At 46.1% G+C, this 13,935-nt stretch overlaps 1 protein-coding gene and 1 pseudogene across 1 annotated transcript; one reads left to right on the top strand and one right to left on the bottom strand.

Moving 5' to 3' along the window:
• Positions 1-7,482: 7,482 nt before the first annotated feature.
• On the bottom strand, positions 7,483-8,379 carry LOC119287002 (annotated as a pseudogene).
• Positions 8,380-11,964: 3,585 nt separating this feature from the next.
• On the top strand, positions 11,965-12,987 carry LOC119287001 (oxalate oxidase GF-2.8). Its single transcript, XM_037566478.1, has one exon. It carries the CDS (start codon positions 12,062-12,064, stop codon positions 12,734-12,736), a length of 675 nt encoding a protein of 224 aa, XP_037422375.1. The 5' UTR covers positions 11,965-12,061; the 3' UTR covers positions 12,737-12,987.
• The last annotated feature ends 948 nt before the right edge of the window (positions 12,988-13,935 follow it).

The raw sequence follows: 13,935 nt of genomic DNA, 5'->3' as shown, positions 1-13,935 counted from the left end.
GGGGGCGGCGACGCGGGGACGGCGCGACGGGGACGGGCCCGGGGCGGCGACGGAGACGAGGGCGGCGACGGGGACGGGGGCGGCGACGGGGACGGTGCGGCGACGGCGACGGCGTCGATCGATCGGGGCGCGCGGGCAGTGCTTCAATGGGAAAACAGAGGAAGAAACAGAGGGAGAATGAAATTTTCGTAAGTGTTGTATATATAGAAGGCACCTTTAGTACCGGTTGGAGCCACCAACCGGTACTAAAGGCCTGTTTTGGCCAGGCCAAGCGGCGGGAACCGCACCCCCTTTAGTACCGGTTGGTGGCTCCAACCGGTACTAAACCTTTAGTACCGGTTGGAGCCACCAACCGGTACTAAAGGGTGTGCGCTGCCAGGCGAGGGGCACAAAAGTTTAGTCCCACCTCGCTAGCCGAGGGGCACTCGCACCTGCTTATAAGCCCCGCCGTCGCTGCTGTCTCGAGCTCCTCTCTTAAGCAGGCCTTCTGGGCCTACCTCTTCTGCGATGCCCTGTTGGGCCTACTAGGCTAGCGGGCCTGCATCCTGGCCCAACTTGAATTTGGGTTTCTAGTCGTATGCAGGCCGCTGTGGCCCAGTAGGTGGGCTTTTTTTTCTTATTTTTTGCTTTATTTATTTTTGTGAATAACTTAATTTTGAAAATAGATTTTTAGTGATTTTTTTTCTTATGTTTAATATTAGTGTGTTTTATCATTATATTCAATTTGGTAATGCTTAGGTTATTTAAAAAATAAAATGCCTTTGTAACGGATGAGTTTTCGTCCGAAACCCTGATACTTCGAAATAGATTGTCCATTTTGCGCATCCAGTTTTTGCGGTAACCCTCTCTACTTTTTTGCACATGCTATGTGGGTGAAATTATGATACCATGCCAACTTTCATCCTTTTCTGAGTTCATTTGAAATGCTTTTCAATTTCAGGGTCATTTAGCTGAAAAAATCAGTAAATGCATGAAAGAATTTGCTTGCACATAAAATTTCTTCGCGTTTCAAATGCCAAAACACATAACTAGCTACCCTAACTATTACAGAGATTCCCTCCTGGGTGTGAAACACAGAAGAAAGTGATGATAGTTAAGCCGATCACATCCCAGATCTTTGGGTGTGAAACTTTTTCTTCGCGTGTGTCCCTTTGCGTCGTAGCCATGGAAAATCTTCATCATTTAACGGGATGCTCGGGTCAATATTCACTGTGAATGGAGCAATTTCATCAAACTTTTCATAATCTTCTAACTTGTCTGTCTTGTCATCCACTCCCACGATGTTTCTCTTCCCAGAGAGAACTATGTGCCGCTTTGGCTCATCGTACGATGCATTCGCTTCCTTATCTTTTCTTTTTCTTGGCTTGGTAGACATGTCCTTCACATAGAAAACCTGTGCCACATCATTGGCTAGGACGAATGGTTCGTCTGCATACGCAAGATTGTTGAGATCCACTGTTGTCATTCCGTACCGCGGGTCTTCCGTTACCCCGCCTCGTGTCATATTGACCCATTTGCACCGAAACAAAGGGACCTTCAAACCACGTCGATAGTCAAGTTCCCATATGTCCTGTATATAACCGTAATATGTTTCCTTTCCCGTCTTGGTTTCTGCATCAAAGCGGACACCACTGTTTTGGTTGGTGCTCTTCTTATCTTGGGCGATCGTGTAAAATGTATTACCATTTATCTCGTACCCTTTGAAAGTCATTATATTCGAAGATGGTAACTGGAACAACAAGTACATGTCATCTTCAATAGAGGTGTCATGCATGGTACGTGCTTGCAACCAGCTGGCGAAACTCCTGGTTTGTTCACGTGTAATCCAGTCATCAGACCGCTCCGGGTGTTTGGAGCGTAGCAAATTCTTGTGTTCATCCATATACGGAGCCACCAAGGCAGAATTCTGTAGAACTGTGTAGTGTGCTTCAGTGAGAGAATGTCCGTCCATACATATAATTTGTTCCCCTCCTAGCGTGCCTTTTCCATCCAGTCTGCCCTTATGCCGCGATTCAGGAACACCAATCGGCTTAAGGTCAGGAATAAAGTCAATACAAAACTCAATGACCTCCTCATTTTGACGGCCCTTGAAGATGCTTCCTTCTGGTCTAGCACGGTTATGAACATATTTCTTTAAGACTCCAATGAACCTCTCAAAGGGGAACATATTGTGTAGAAATACAGGACCCAAAACGTTAATCTCTTCGCATAGGTGAACTAGGACGTGCGTCATGATGTTGAAGAAGGATGGTGGGAACACCAACTCGAAACTGACAAGACATTGCACTCCTTGGTATGATTTCTGGATCGATTACCTTCTGAGAGATTGCATTGAGAAATGCACATAGCTTCACAATGGCTAATCGAACGTTTTCCCGTAGAAGCCCCCTCAATGCAACCGGAAGCAGTTGCGTCATAATCATGTGGCAGTCATGAGACTTTAGGTTCTGGAACTTTTTCTCTGCCATGTTTATTATTCCCTTTATATTCGACGAGAAGCCAGACGGTACCTTAATACTGAGCAGGCATTCAAAGAAGATTTCCTTCTCTTCTTTGGTAAGAGCGTAGCTTGCATGACCCTGATGTATGCTGTCTTTTCTGTGCATACGTTGCTGGTCCTCCCGTGCCTCAGGTGTATCTTTTGTCTTCCCATACACGCCCAAGAAGCCAAGCAGGGTCACACAAAGATTCTTCGTCACGTGCATCACGTCGATTGCGGAGCGAACCTCGAGGTCTTTCCAATAGGGCAGGTCCCAAAATATAGATTTCTTCTTCCACATGGGTGCGCGTTCATCAGCGTCATTCGGAACAGGTTGTCCACCAGGACCCTTTCCAAAGACCACCTTCAAATCCTTGACCATATCATGTACATCAGCACCAGTACGGTGGCGAGGCTTCGTCCAGTGATCCGCCTCACCTTTGAAATGCTTGCCTTTCTTTCTTACGGGATGCCTGCTCGGAAGAAATCGACGATGTCCCAGGTACACATTCTTATTAGCCAAATATATACTGTCAGTGTCGTCCAAACAGTGCGTGCATGCGTGGTATCCCTTGTTTGTCTGTCCTAAAAGGTTACTGAGAGCAGGCCAATCATTGATGGTCACGAACAGCAACGCCTTTAGGTCAAATTCTTCCCCCATGTGCTCATCCCACGCACGTACACCTGTTCCATTCCACAGTTGTAAGAGTTCTTCAACTAATGGCCTTAGGTACACATTAATGTTGTTGCCGGGTTGCTTAGGGCCTTGGATGAGCACTGGCATCATAATAAACTTCCGCTTCATGCACAACCAAGGAGGAAGGTTATACAAACATAGAGTCACAGGCCAGGTGCTATGGTTGCTGTCTGCTCCCCAAAAGGATTAATTCCATCAGCGCTTAGACCAAACCATACGCTCCTTGCGTCATCTGCAAACTCCTTCCCGTACTTTCTTTCGATTTTTCTCCACTGCGACCCGTCAGCGGGTACTCTCAACTTTCCGTCTTTCTTACGGTCTTCTTTGTGCCATCACATCGCCTTGGCATGCTCTTTGTTTTGGAACAAATGTTTCAACCGTGGTATTATAGGAGCATACCACATCACCTTGGCAGGAATCTTCTTCCTGGGGCGCCGACCCTCGACATTACCAGGGTCATCGCGGCTGATCTTATAGCGCAATGCACTACATACCGGGCAAGCGTTCAAATCCTCGTACTCACCGCGGTAGAGGATGCAATCATTAGGGCATGCATGTATCTTCTGCACCTCTAACCCTAGAGGGCAGATAGCCTTCTTTGCTTCGTACGTACTCTCAGGAAATTCGTTGTCCTTTGGAAGCATATCCTTTATCATTACCAGTAACTTTCCAAATCCCTTGTCAGATACACCATTCTCTGCCTTCCATTGCAGCAATTCCAGTGTGGTGCCCAGCTTTTTCTTGTCACCTACGCAATTCGGGTACAATAATTTTTTGTGATCCTCTAACATGCGCTGCAACTTCTTCTTCTCCAAATCACTTGTGCAGTTTCTCTTTGCATCGACAATGGCCCGACCTAGATCATCAACGGGCTCATCTGATGCCTCTTCTTCAGCTTCTTCCCGCATTGCCGGCTCAGCTTCTTCCCGCATTACCGGCTCAGCTTCTTCCCCCATTATTGTATCATCGTATTCAGGGAACCCATGGCCAGGATAGCTGTCGTCGTCCTCTTCTTCTTCATTGTCTTCCATCATAACCCCTCTTTCCCCGTGCTTGGTCCAAACATTATAATGGGGCATGAAACCGGACTTAAACAGGTGGACGTAAATGGTTCTTGACGTAGAGTAATTGTGATCATTCTTACAGCGAGCACATGGACAAGGCATAAAACCATCCGCCCGCTTGTTTGCCTCAGCCGCAAGCAGAAAAGTATGCACGCCCTCAACGAACTAGGGAGAGCATCGGTCATCGTACATCCATTGCCGGCTCATCTTCATTACACAACACCGAATAGACCAAATTAATACAAGTTCATACATAAAGTTCATACAACACTTAAATGCAACAAACAAATAACTCTCTAGCTAAAGCATTTAAATGCAACAACAAATACGATCAAGATCGCAACTAAGGTAACAATGGATCCAACAGCATAATGATACCAAGCCTCACTATCGATGGCATATTTTCTAATCTTTCTAATCTTCAAGCGCATTTTCTCCATCTTGATCTTGTGATCATCGACGACATCGGCAACATGCAACTCCAATTCCATCTTCTCCCCCTCAATTCTTTTCAATTTTTCTTTCAAATCCTCGTTTTCTCTTTCAACTAAATTTAACCTCTCGACAATAGGGTCGGTTGGAATTTCCGGTTCAACTACCTCCTACATACAAATATCTATGTCAACTTGATGGGCATAATTTGTCATAAACACGAAATGCAACTAGTTTTAAAAGAGAATATATATACCACATCCGAATCATAAGAAGGACGAGGGCCGACGGGGACGGATATCAAAACCGTGGCACTATATGTATACCAAACAACGTACGGGTAAGATAATTATACGAGTAACTATATATCCAAATCAGACAAACATCAATTTTTATATAAAATTTCATGAACAAGAGGCTCACCACAAGGTGGTGCCGGCGACGGGACGGTGCGGGCGATCGACGGTGGTTACGACGGAGATTTAGAAGGCACTAAGTAAACCACACCTACATATGCAAACTAAGTGTTATTTTTGACCTCAAATTGCATATAAATCAAATACTAGCACATATATATATATATATCCTCCCAAATTACTAAACTCACAAATTAATCACTATATAAAGCATTGCAAGAGCTAATCTAGCAATGAGAGATGAAAGGACAAAGTTGCTAACCTTTGTGATCATTTGAATGGATGGGGGCCTTCAAATCTTGACAAATTTTGGGCAAAATGTGTGATGAGCTCGAGAGGAAGAGGGGAAGAACAGAGAGGAGAGGGGAAAGGGGAAGAACAGAGCGAGCTCGGGTGGACGAAGGGTTTATGTAGGACGACCTTTAGTACCGGTTTGTACCAAGAACCGGTACTAAAGGGGCTGGAGGGGCTCCACTCTGACAACATTCTGCCACCACTCTCATTAGTACCGGTTCGTGGCACGAACCGGTGCTAAAGGTTCGCCACGAACCGGTACTAATGAAAGCGGCCCGGCTAGCCGTTGGAACCGGCACTAATGTATACATTAGTGCCGGCTCAAATACAAACCGGCACTAATGTGCTTCACGTTTGACCCTTTTTCTACTAGTGATCCACTCCTCCGGGCTTCGTCGAATCTGACCGGCGATTAGTATGAGAAAAATGCAGTGATCCTTTGTGCCTCATTGAACTCACGTCGCACTGAAACAATAGATGTCCTATTCAAAGTCGCCACAAGGCTTGATGATCCCCTAAACAAACCAAACGCCTCCTGCACCGCAAGGAGCTCATTAGGTAAAGGTTTGCTAAAAATAGCCATGTCATTAGCGAAAAGTGATAACATATGCCGAGCACACCATTGCACCAAAGTTCCCAATATGCTGCTTCTCTCAAATTTCAACACCATGGCATTCGTGACATCCATAATTAGAAGAAATAGAAGCGGCGATTATGGATCGCCATACCTGAACCCACGTGCATGCCAAATTCTACTGCCCTGGTATCCATTGATCAAAACTCTCATACCGGCTAAAGAAAGCATAAGCGAAATCCAAGAGCACCACCTAGCCCCAGTGGCGGACCTAGAAATAAAATGGAGGGTGTGCACACTTTAACAAAGTTGAAGTCTATTTCAATTAGCTTGTATGGGCCTTAAAAATAAGCTAATTTTTATATAGTCAAAAAATGTTTTCCAAAAATCTGGGTGTGCAATGGCACACCTGGCACCCCCCTGAGTATGCACTGCTTGGCCCCAAAGCCGCAATCAGCATCTGTGCAGCAAGAATGGCTATGTAACAACGTCGAAAGCCCTCACAACATCGGGCTTCAGGGATAGCATAGGAATCTTCCTCTGATGGAATTACTTGATAGATTTGCTAACCAACATGAAATTACCTTCGATGTCTTTGATTATTATCAGCGATGAGATGATCCAACATAGGGCCCAGAGAAAGTGCAAGGGCCTTGGAAAATATCTTAGGGATCCCATGAAGTAGACTAATGGGATGGAAATCTGCAATATTGGCCACTCCATCTTTCTTAGGGAGGAGAGAAATGTAGGCCTAATTGCGGGAATGAAAATTCCTACCATTATCACGAGCAATCTGCTGGGTCGCCGCCATAAGAGCATCCTTGATAATAGATCGACAAATCTGATAAAAGCACGCCAAAAAGCCCTCTGGCCCCAGTTCCTTGTTCGAGAAATTGGGATTTTTCACTATGAAACAATAAAAGGAAGAGGTGGATGCATTTACTTTTTGGGTTGTTGTTAAAATTTATCTTCTTTCAAAGTGTTGCATTACGTTTTTACTCTCGTTCAGAAGTGTATCATAATGGTTTGTTGTGTATCGCCGTTTATCAACAAATCTAATCTAAAACAAGTGTATTTTATTATTGGTACATACTGAGATAGGATGATACACTGAAACAAGAAAAAGAAGCCCGAATCATTATGACACAAGATCAATTTGACAACAACCAAAAAAGTAGCCCGAATCTCAAAGCAACAACGGATGATGGATCCATATATATGGGATACCCTGTGCATGGTAGAAAAAACCCACTACATTGTCTAGATTGCTACAATGCATTGAACCGACACATTTTACATTTTGACAATATATTTCCGTAACTTGAGAACATGTTATATAAATTGTTTGAAGATTGTGCACCACGCCGTGGCGACGTAAACTTGAGAGCATGTTTGACTTATAAAAGGGCAACATGACAAAATTGCAAAAAAAGATAATTATATATTTTGCTCAATGAAAAGAACAAAGACCACAATAAAAAGTAGTACATTTCAATTCCTCGTATCGGTTCTGAAGGCTGAACTGCGAGGCTAACTTATTCAATTTTATTACAACTGCATGGAGCTTAACCAGAAGCTTGAATACATGTCTTCTGTGGAGAATTATTAAATTTCGCTAGCATGCATATATGGAATTATGTATTGATCATTTCAGGGCTGGCTCCCAGGAATTAAGACCCGCTAGCGAACTTGGACTTGAGAAGTTCGACGACCCCGGCCTCCACCCGAAGCGCCTTGGTGAGCACCGGCGTGGGGATTGGTGGGTTGGAGCCAAAGAGCGTGAGTGGCACGAAGACAATGCCCGGGTTCTGGCTGTTGAAGGATACGACCATGGAGGCCTCCGTCTTGCCGACGTTGAACTGGAAGTGCATGAGCCCGTGTGGGATGAGGAACGTCTCTCCAGCGCGCACCACCCTGGAGTAGAGCTTGTTCCCGGAGTCGAGACTGCCAAGGATACCAACGAGGAGCTCACCTTTCATCACGATGCCGATCTCGGTGGCGCGCAGGTGGATGTGTGGCGGGTTGGTGCCTCCAGGCGCAAAGTCCACACGGTTCATGGACACGCCCAGCGTGTTCGTACCGGGCCACTCAGCCACGTCGAGCTCCGTCACAGCGGAGCCGTTCGGGGTGGATGTGTTGCCGGCCTTGGCCAGCTTGGAAGAGAAGAGGAAGTCGTCGCCGGCCTCCGACATGGGCTTGCATGGGTGGCCGTTCACTGAGACCGTCTTGCCGTCAAGGTCGGCCATACAAAAGTCCTGGAGAGGGGTCAGGGTCGGTGGCCAGGACAGCCGGAGCAAGGAGGAGCATAGTGAACATGCCAGCTATGAGTTTGGAGCACCCCATTGCTGCTAGGGAACAAGCTTAGGTAGGACTGATCAGCTAGAGTCTGTTGATCGAGAGTGTCCAAGGCACTGGTGGTTGCAACTAAGCTGTGGTGGATGAGTTAGCAATGAGGCATATGGAGTCCTTTATATAGGGCCTGGATGCATGTGCATGTGTATGCATGGTGCTCGCTATGCATGTCTTCACCGCCTGCATGTGCCGCATGTGGGAACACTGGAAGCAGTGTTATTTTGCTGAGGTTATTGATATTATTGGCGTCGAGATCTCAACTTGTGATGAAAATGGAGATGGCCCAAGGTCAGAAGTCAAGGCCATACCGGCTGCTAAGGAAAATGGGACCTACGAACAGAGCAACGAGGAGGTGTATTTGAATGGAGCATTGCGCTTGAAAACAGTTGTTCACAAGATTCGTGTACACCTCTACTCATCAATCATCTTGATTTCGTCTAGAATTTCGAAATTCAGGCAAAAATGGCTACGTAGAAGGATAAACACAACTATTAGTAACCACCAGTTCACCACAAGTACTCGTGAAAGAATATCATATTATTACTCATACAAAAATGTCACATCAGTACCCACAACTATTCATACTCCCTTCGTTTCAAAATATCGAAGATAATTTATTTTTAAGAACGATTAAGAAGTTTGACTTTTAGAAAAAACAATACACATCATTATATTTTGTTAACTTTTCAAAAGATTAATACACCTTTTAGAAAAGGGCACTGCTACGCGTCGGCAGGCGGATCTTTTTAAAAGATCCGCCACCTCGCGAGACGTCAGATATGGTGGATTGAGCGGCGAGCATCACCCTCTACCACTGCAACAAAGCTTGTGTTGCAGTAATTTTTTGCAACACGAGTTAGGTTGTAGAAATTTCTTGAAAACATATGTCAGGTTGCAAATTTATTTTTGCCATAAAGATCTTGTTACAGTTATTTTGTAACAGAGGTCGTGCTACAATTTTTTTTGCAATAGATATCTTGTTATATATTTTTTGCAATAGGGGCCTTGTTGCAATTTAATTGCTTTTGTAACAGAGGTCTTGTTGCATTTTTTTCTTTGCAACAGAGGCGTTATTGCAGAAAGCAGAGATCATGGGGACGGTTCACCACGTCATGTGGGACGCGTGGCGTTCAATGAAGGCGGCAGACACAAGCTTGCTAATCCGCCGGCTGACCGATAGTGTTTTCCTTTAGAAAATAACAAAATATTTTTTTCAAAGATTAAGAAGTTTGAGTTTTCAAAAGCCCAATATACTTGTACTTTGGAAACGGAGGGAGTCACGCAAAAATATCAGTTCGAGCAATCTTTGTGCAGATATTATAAATATTGGTTAGTGTTTTATGAGGATTAAGAGAGGTGGGCAATATGTTCTGAAAATGCCAAGGTGGGAAGGATGAGTGAGCATGTAAGCGTGCAACGATTCTAGTCTACTTACGACTAGAATCGTGGAGCTTCAAGAATGGCGAAGTCAGCAAGGACTTCGCTATCGACGCAGTCACTGGTGGAATAGAAATACAACCACATGTTGGTTCCAAGGTGTAAGAAGATTTTGAGATAGCTTGACGGACCAGGGCGCGAGTCAGTTCTGTTTTAAGAATGAGAACTAAATCGGGGGTGGCCATTGGCAGTGACGGAGACAGGCCTGGGGCAGTTAGGGTTATAGCCCTAAGCCTAGTAACAATTTCCCTTGGATTTTCTTCATACAAAATTTAGAAAAAACAGAGAAGTTTATCATTCAACGTAGCACAGTTCCAGACGTAACGTCCTTCTAGCTTCGCCACTAGCCATTGGTGTTTGAAAAAATAGCAATGTGTAGCCTAAAATTTGTAAACAGGAAACTGTGTTCTAAATTTTGGATGTGTAAAAGCCATGGGCAATGGAGGTGTAAAGTTTAGTTTTTAGCGATTTTGCGAGTAAAATGCAGTCTAGCCTACATGACATATACTCCCTTGATCATGGTTTGTAAGGCATCGTACTATTTTGGATCGAACTTTGGCTAATAAAACAAAGTATTCCATACGTCCCAGTCCCACCATAATATAAGAGCGTTTTAGTGTAAAAAACACACTCTTATATTATAGGACGAAGGGAGCGTTTTAGTGTAAAAAAAACACTCTTATATTATAGAACGAAGGGGGTACAAATCAATTGTATAAGAGTATAAAGAAAATATTTGTTTTGAACACAAATTTAACACTCTCTTTGATTCGAATTAATTGACACAGTCTCTATACAATGTCCACATATGCTAATAAAATATGAGGGTGCCTTGCAACACTCGGTAGAAATGCTGCTCCTTTCGAGTTGACACGATCGAGACATGGAGAGAAGCGGAAGGCCTCGATCGGTGATGCATGATTGATGGGTCGGTGACATGCTGGGACGTGAACTGGGGGAGGGGCCAGCCGGCCGGCTACTCAGGAGACTTGGAGAAAGGGAGAGGCGGGCCGGTGCGCTGGCTGGATCGCGGTCAGAAGAGAAACTCTGACTCTTGGACACAACAGGTTCGTTGATAGTCACTCTGACAAGCATGTTTTCGCTGTTTGGCTGGCGTCTGGCGAATATTTAAGCTGTGTGGAGATATCGATATGCATGCCATTGATTTGCTCACGTAGCCAACGAGAATCCGTTCTCTGCTCGAACGTGCTATTATTGGCAAGTCGTCGATCGATCGCAGCCACAAAGAAGAGAAACAAAACAAGAAACTATTTGAGGCCGGAGAAGCTTCCCACCTCTGACCATCATGCTACACGCTGGCTAAACGTTAGCATGGAGACGTCCCTTCAGCGAGTACACAACCGCAGATAAACCGGCGACCGCCCAACGGCTGCCTTGACGATCCAATAGCTTGCAGCGCGGTTGAAATTAATGGCAACACACGTTGCAGTCGTCCAAGCCCAACGACAGAGAAAAATGGGTGGATACAGCCTATCGAGAAATGCAAAATTAACCTACGTGTATGTACTTGCAGAATGAAATGCTCGCACCATGGTCGCTTGTTCGCTGAGAAGTACTCCCTTCGTAAACTAATATAAGAGCATTTAGATCACTAAGTAGTGATCTAAACGCTTTTATATTAATTTACGAATGGAGTACTAACTTTGTGCTAAACCAGCGACAGGTAATATGGATCTGAGGGACCGAAGGAGTACCAAAAGGCCTTCAACAGCATAATGGTGGATTGATCATCACATCAACGGAGCAAAGGACTTAGTGCTTGAAGACACTGGCATTTCACCATCAGCACGCCGGCCCCTGAACTTCATAAGCCTAGACGAAATCCATATGATTGACAAGTAGAGGTGTGCACGAATATTATGAACCCGCCGTTTCCAAGCGCAATACTCCATCGAGAAACACCTCCTGGTTTATCTGTACGTTGGTCCCATTTCCTTAGCAGCCGGCAGTGGCCTTGACTCTGACCTTGCCCCGTCTCCATTTTCATCACAAGCTACCTCATCCCGACGCTGACCCTGAGCATCTCCATTTTCATCACAAGGTGAGATCTCCACGCAAGTAACACTACTATATGTTTAATAAACTCTTGCCTCATGTGTCCATTTGCACATGCATGCGGTGACGACATGCATAGCTTAATAATTAGCTCCATGCATTCGTTGCGTGAACCGATCCCCTATATAAAGGGCTCCATATGCCTCACTACTCACTCATCCACCACAGCTTAGCAGCAACCACCAGTGCCTTACACACTATCCATCAACAAACTCTAGCTGATCAGTTGCATAGCAAGCAATGGGGTGCTCTAAAACCCTAGTAGCTGCCCTCTTCGCCATGCTGTTCCTAGCTTCGACCGTCCTAGCCACCGACCCTGATCCTCTCCAGGACTTCTGCGTCGCCGACCTCGACGGCAAGGCGGTCTCGGTGAACGGGCACACGTGCAAGCCCATGTCGGAGGCCGGCGACGACTTCCTCTTCTCATCCAAGCTGGCCAAGGCCGGCAACACGTCCACTCCGAACGGCTCGGCTGTGACGGAGCTGGACGTGGCTGAGTGGCCCGGTACCAACACACTGGGTGTGTCCATGAACCGCGTGGACTTCGCGCCAGGGGGCACCAACCCGCCGCACATCCACCCGCGTGCCACCGAGATCGGCATCGTGATGAAAGGTGAGCTCCTCGTTGGAATCCTCGGCAGCCTTGACTCTGGGAACAAGCTCTACTCGAGGGTGGTGCGCGCCGGAGAGACGTTCCTCATCCCACGGGGCCTTATGCACTTCCAGTTCAACGTCGGTAAGACCGAGGCCTCCATGGTCGTCTCCTTCAACAGCCAGAACCCCGGCATCGTCTTCGTGCCCCTCACGCTCTTCGGCTCCAACCCGCCCATCCCAACGCCGGTGCTCACCAAGGCACTCCGGGTGGAGGCCGGGATCGTGGAACTTCTCAAGTCCAAGTTCGCCGCTGGGTTTTAATTTCTGGGAGCCTTCCCTGAAATGATCAATATATAATTCCATATATGCATGCTAGCAAAATTTAATAATTCTCACCAGAAGACATGTATTCAAGTTTCAGGTTAATCTCGCATGCAGTTGTAATAAGATTGAATAAGTTAGCCTCATGGTGTAGCCTTCGATCAGAACCAATATGAGGAATTGAATGTACTACTTTTTACTGTCGTCTTTGTTCTTTTCACTGAACGGAATATATAATAAGCATTTTCGTATATTTGTCCGATTACTTTTTATAAGTCAAACATGTTCTATAGTTTACGTCACGGCGGCATATGTTGAGCGATCTCGAAATCATTGAGAAAGAATTCTCTCAAAATTATGTGAATACATTGTTAGAATGCAAAATGTGCCATGCATTGTAGCAATCTCCAGAACGTGCATAAAACTTGAGAGTGTTTTTTCTAGCATGCACGGAATATCCCGTACATGGATCCACAGTCCGTTGTTGCTTGAGATTCATGCTATTTCTTTTTGTTATAAAAATTATCTTGTTTCAAAGTATTTCATTCTTTTTTTCTTCTCTTGTGACGAAGTGTATCATCATCTTTCAGTCAAGTGGCTCACGGTCACGGCGTATCCAGAAATAAGAGAAGCATGGATGCACAAGCCTCCTCAGCGATCGCGATTCTGGGCCGTTGGATCGGTTCCCTTGATGCGTTTTTGTCCGTTGGATCGAGAGGTGGGAGGATCTGGGCCGTCGAATCTGGAAGAAACACTGCTGGAATGAATAGTAATGGCAACAAAATGTAAATACTATGCCCCCACCAGGGCATTTCAGTCATTTCGCATGGTGGGGGTATAAAAGGGCCGGCCGCCCCTGTGACGTAGACCTAGCTGCCTCCTCCTCTCTCCCTCCCTCCCGCAGCTGCCTCCCTCCCTCCCCTCCCGCGCGCCTCCTCTCCTCCCACCCACATCGCCGCCGCCGTCGCCGCCACCCACCTCCCCGCACCGTCGGCGGCCAGATCCACCGCAGCAAAGCCCCCCTCCCCAACGACGATGAGCAACAGCGGAGGGAGGACGAGGAGCACGATGGCGGCGGCAGCGGGGAGGAGCAGCAGCAGGGCAATGGAGGGTGGTGGGTGTGTGGCCTCCCTTATCCTACGCCGCCGCCTGCCTCTTCTCCTCCCCTCTTCATTTCGATTCGTTTCGGTGCTCTCTCT

Source organism: Triticum dicoccoides, chromosome 4A (genome assembly GCF_002162155.2).
Source record: "Triticum dicoccoides isolate Atlit2015 ecotype Zavitan chromosome 4A, WEW_v2.0, whole genome shotgun sequence".
Lineage (NCBI taxonomy): Eukaryota > Viridiplantae > Streptophyta > Magnoliopsida > Poales > Poaceae > Triticum > Triticum dicoccoides.
This window is presented reverse-complemented; position numbering and strand designations above follow the sequence as displayed.

Excerpts from the sequence above, each read along its gene's own strand:
- LOC119287001 (XM_037566478.1), top strand. The coding sequence starts at position 12,062 with ATGGGGTGCTCTAAAACCCTAGTAGCTGCCCTCTTCGCCATGCTGTTC.